The sequence below is a fragment of the Elgaria multicarinata genome, chromosome 9 (genome assembly GCF_023053635.1).
Source record: "Elgaria multicarinata webbii isolate HBS135686 ecotype San Diego chromosome 9, rElgMul1.1.pri, whole genome shotgun sequence".
Classification (NCBI taxonomy): Eukaryota; Metazoa; Chordata; class Lepidosauria; order Squamata; family Anguidae; genus Elgaria; species Elgaria multicarinata.
Genome location: NC_086179.1, coordinates 22,480,805 through 22,486,186, shown reverse-complemented (window position 1 = coordinate 22,486,186; position 5,382 = coordinate 22,480,805). Strand labels below are relative to the sequence as shown.

At 43.9% G+C, this 5,382-nt stretch overlaps 1 protein-coding gene across 1 annotated transcript; it reads right to left on the bottom strand.

The window, feature by feature from the left end:
• On the bottom strand, window positions 1-4,999 carry ETFBKMT (electron transfer flavoprotein subunit beta lysine methyltransferase). The gene is made up of 3 exons (XM_063134948.1): window positions 4,637-4,999; window positions 3,987-4,117; window positions 1-804 (listed from the first exon to the last, which is right to left on the bottom strand). Exons 1-3 carry the CDS (start codon window positions 4,957-4,959, stop codon window positions 461-463), a joined length of 798 nt encoding a protein of 265 aa, XP_062991018.1. The 5' UTR covers window positions 4,960-4,999; the 3' UTR covers window positions 1-460.
• Window positions 5,000-5,382: the final 383 nt, after the last annotated feature.

Here is a 5,382-nt window from a genome sequence, read left to right as displayed (position 1 = left end):
ACATCTCGTGGTAGTGAATTCCATTGTTTAACTATGGCTGTGTGAAGAAGTTGCTCCACAGCTACTAGCCTTCAGAAGTATACTGGCCTCTGATTTAACTATCAAGGCCACCAGCTGTTGATAGAATGATCCTCCATGAGTAAAAATCATTTTATTTTATGTAAACAGCTATTTGTAAAGAATAAAATCTCAGTCACATACTGGCATGCAAACATTTTATTTACATTGACTAAGGTAGGCATTGTAAGACAAAGTATTTTTCTTCTTTTAAGCTATTGTTCTCAGCTGTTGTCTTACTCTGTGCAGCTGCATCTTCCACTGGTGCAAATCCACACTGAGTCACGAGCATATTTGAGGGTATATATTGGCACCAGCAAGAATTTGAACTGCCAGAAACAGAGTCAAAGTAGTTCAACTAACAAAGCAATCCAGTATTTCTGATTCTGGGACCCATTGAGAGTCACGGCTGATAGTGCCAGACCATAGTACTTGTTGAGCCATTGTTTTCTTGCTGTGTTAATTGGGGGAGGGCATACTCACTGACTTTGTGCAACTGTCTTTGAATCTGATGGGTCACAAAATATGGCCGGCCAGGATCCCCAATCAACACTTCAGTTCCATGGACCTGGGTACATTTCTTCAACCACTGGTGAAGGCTGTCAGCAAGCTCTTCACTGTAAAACATGTCCCCTAGGACAATAAGATCCCATCTGTCTGGCTCTTTACCAATCAAGTTCTCAGTTACAACAGGGAAGGGATCCACATTGTTCAATTCACAGTTTAGCACCATGGCAGCTGCGGCAACTGAGATAAAAGGCAACAACAATAAAAATATCAGTGCACAAATTGTTTACTTGGAAATCCAGAACACTTACAAATTGAAAAGCATTGATCCCCAATACAGATCCCTATGGGATGAGGGGTTTTATATATTCTTCATAAATCAAGGAAGGGGGTTTGTCATAAGTGCATCGGTGTAAGCTAGGCTGGGCGAGCAACAGGGCAAGTAGGGTGCACACTTACACATATACTTTAGGGATAATAGAGGCTTAGGCTTGAGGGCTTTAAGAAAAGCATACATATAAAGGGAACGAATCTGTAATAGTATCAAAGATATATTAGCTGACAAAGCTTGTGACAGATGCCAGGTGTCTTTACGAAAAAGGAAGTCGAGATGGTAATAAGGTTATGAGAGGCCAAACTGTGGGTTGAGTTAACATCTGGCAGTTGCAGAAAAGAAGTGAGAAAGGGCTACCAAGAACTTAACTTCCTTAGAAGTAAACAGCTTAACCACAAGAACCTTAACCGTTAGTTGGCGTAAACAACCAATGGTAAGAGGGAGGAGGTTTCCCTGGAAAAGGGCAGCCTTAGAGATGAAGTGGTCCAATAATTTCAAAGAACTGATATGTCAATAAGAGGAGTGGGATGTAAAAATGGGTATTTAGGAAGGAACGCACAGGGAAAAGTCAGTCTTCTTTCTTTTCTCCATCCATCAAAACCTCAACTGAGTTCAGTGCTGGTCTTGGCCTAGTTGCTAGGCCTGAGACCATGGTCTTTCCTGAGAGTGTTGTTGCCTTCTGTCGTATATTGTTCATTGTTGCTTGTAAGGTAGTGTTAGCTCAATGAGTTTCTTGTCTTCTGAAGCCATTAGACTTTGTAAGTATGTTTTAACTTTCCTGAATGGAGGATTTGTGTGTTTAACTTTTCTTAAATTACTTTAATAAATGATTTGAAGCTATATCTGTTTCATAGAATTCGTGAGTCTTTGAGTGAAGTCAATCCTTCTGGGCATATATCTTCGGTTCTTCCTTCACCTACAATTGTGGGGATTTGAGAAATATTGATGCAAAGTACTGCAGGAACCCATGTTTCCAGGCAGCCTATGTTCAATATCTCTTAAAATAAAGATAATAAAATAAATCCTGTCAGGGACCTCACTGTTTTCATCTATTCATTGAAAAAAAATACCATTTATTCCTACTTTCGGATTTCTGTTCTTTAACCTGCTACTGATCCATAAGAAGACCTCTCCTCTTTTTCCATAACTTCTGTGTTTGCTCAGGAGTCTTTGGTGATGGACTTTGTCAAAAGCCTTTTAGAAATCCCACTAAAAAACGTCCACTGGATCACCCCTGTCTGTGATGAAAGAGTACAGGCCTACACTCTCCCTGTAAGGTAGATCAGGTGAATTCCCAACTAACCAGCTGCCCACCTCAAGCCAGCCAACACTGGACTTAGCACCAGGAGTTACCTTGAAACAAACCACACTGGTTTAAGGCTTTAAAGCCGTTTATTAAGTGGGGGGGGGGGGTTTATGAAAGAAGGGGGAAAGGGGAAAAATAGTTAACTTTAAAAGGAATACCCAAAAAAAAAGCAGTGATGCCAATTAAAACAATAAAAGGTACAGTAAAATGGAGCATGTGGTAGTTAAAGAGCAGTGTCAAAAATAACCAAGCAGAAAATAACGAGACTCCTGCCTGCCTAATATATCACCCGCAGGGGGCTTCCAGCTCCAGTCAGACAAAACACACTCTCAGAACCTTGAGGGTCCTAGAAGACAAATGGTTCAAGGTGCTAGCTCGTCTTATGCTCCCAGCCCTGGTCGGTGGGCCGACTGGCTCAACCAATCCAACCCCCAGCTGCTCCTTCAGTTTCCCCCTCCCAACCGCCAGAAATTTCTCACAGAACAGACTGTTCTCACCAGAGCAGCTGTAATCACTCATTCAATTAGCTGCAGCCTTGAAGTTTCAGGGGATCCAATCGCTCCTGATAACAGGGCCAAGTGGTGTTTCTGTGTAGAAATTAACTGCAACTCAGAACAACCTTATAAGGCAGGCAACAGCTGCTTCCCATGTTCTTCACACTGTCCACACGTTTACTGACACTCTCAAAGAACTCTAAAAGGGTAGTGAGAGGATTTACCCTTCTGGAAGCCATGCTGATTCTTTTTCAGCAGGGCTTGTCCTTCAATAAGCTTACTAATTTTATTTTTAATAATGGCTGGCTGGCTTGGTGGGGTGGGGGGAGTTAGATATTCTTAATCTTAAGGGAAAACCCTCAAAACCCACCTCTTGCTCTTTAACTCAGAGAAAGTGTTTGAATCCTTCTCACCCTTCCATCAAGGTTAAGAAGCCTGGCTCATCACAGGACTTTTCTGCAGCAATTTTCACTAACTAAAAACGTAATATAACTCCTCACCCTTCAACTGCTACTGCTATCTTTCTTTCTTTCCCCCTTCCAAGGAACACTGATGTTACTCCTTTCTTTCTTTCCAAACTTGGCTTGCCACTGGACCCATGAATTCAGAATCTCCCCACTTGGTTCCCCTCTTTCCACACACACAAAGAGCCAAGTATGTCACTAACTTCTTGACAAATGTCCTCAGAAGCTCCCTCTTCCTTGCTGCTTCCCCAATCCCCATCACTACTCCTTCGGCTTACTTTGCTTGACATTTAAATCCCAGTAAAGGGGTCAGGGGCATATCAGATGCCCAGACACCACCATGAGCCTCACATACCCCAGCTGTGCTCACTTTCAGCTGGTCCATCCTCGGCTAGGAGCAAAGGCAGGAGCATGCCATGCCCAAACCTCCACAAATGCTTTCAACCAATTTACCTGAAACATGTTAAGCTAAGAGGCCTGTAATTTCCTGGCTCCCCCAACAGGTCATTTTTTTTTTTTTAAAAAAAAGGCATTACATTGGCCATTCTCCAGTCCTGGTACAAAGGCTGAACTTAGCAACATGTTAGATATTTTTGTTGGAAGACCAGCAATTTCACATTTGAGTTCTTTAAGGTATGTTGTGTGAAGGAGTAGGAAAGCAGATTTGGGGGCAGAGTGTTAGTGGAAGGCTAGCAGTATCTTTGGGTGCAGGGTGCTTCTCCCTGTAGGTCTGATGCAAGGCCGTGAATCGGTTGCCTGGCAAAGTGTGCGCAAGCTGCTTGCCTCCACTTTTTCTCTCCCGCACTTGAAGGAAATAACCTTACCAGGATCAATGTCGTTGGCCACAACCTGCAATGCGCCACTCATCATGGCCGCTATGGCTGTCGCTCCGCAACCGCTTCCAAGATCTAGAATGCTCTTCATTCTGACAACCTTGGGGTTATCAAGAAGGTATCTGAGTATATTTTGAAAAAACAAGAATAAAAACAATGTTGATGGCAAAGTTTGTTGCAGCAGCCTACTTCAGCGTTCCTTGCCGAGAAGCTTGTCTCCTGCTGTGCAGGTTGCAAAGCCAAACCATGGGCGTTGAACTACAGGCTCTTGGGCTAAATTTGGCCTGCCTGAGTCCCCAATCCAGCCCTCTGGGGTTACCCAGAAACCCCCCTTCCCCTGACCATGGGTTATTTCGTGGATTCTTGGCTTTTGTGCCATTTCTTTCCCATTCTAAAACATTTAAATGCCACTCCTAATGCTTATTTACTGGCATTACAAGCTTCAAGCTAAAATATGCTGGGAACTTTCTTTTTTTAAAAAAACCCATCTCTTTTGCCTTTTGACCAACCAACCACCTTTTGCCTTTCCACCCTGCCCCAAAACAACTACCAAAGCTTCTTGAAAATTTAATTTGGGCCTCGGGCTGAAAGAGGTTTGACACGGCTGATGTAAGCCTCAGAGTGCTCATGGTGTGCTATACCTAGATAGTCCCTGGCCTCCTGGCCAGTAGATTGCCCAGTAGGGGTCCCCATATGGCCATACGGCACCTTTCTCGTGCCAAAATCGGCATTGGGGTGTCAGAAGTCGCAAGCGTATTTCTGGCGTGAGGCTCCCACGGCTGACGACTTCTGTGTTCTCCTCCAGAAACGTTCGCATTTCTGGATCCAGGGGTCTTCCCGAAGTCTTCCGATGGCAGCAGCTCCAGAGCAAAGAGCTGCTGTGATTCTTTTGCTTTAAACTTTTTTGGAAGATGTCCCCACCCCATAAGTGAGGCAGCCGATGTCTCCAGCCTATGAAAATCATGAGTCACCCACACTTGGAAAACTCCTTTCCAACTTCAAATTATCAGCACGAAGTGTCAAGAATTGGAGGTGGGAAGAACTCTACATCAGCTGTGGTTTTTAAAATCAATGAGCAACCATTCCTGAAAACAAAAGAACAGATTTATTTATTATTACATTTATATCCTGCCTTTTTTCCTCCAAGAAACCCAAGGCGGTGTACATGATCCTCCACTTCTATCCTCACAACTACAACCCTGTGAGGTAGGTTGGGCTGAGTGTCTGTGACTGGCCCAAAGTCACCCGGTAAGCTTCCATGGCCGAGTGAGGCCTAGAACCCGGATCTCCTGACTCCCCATCCAACACTCTGACCGCTACACCACACTGGCTCTCAGAAGCTTCCACTATTCATGAGGTCACGAGTTAATTGCATAAATGAGTTCTG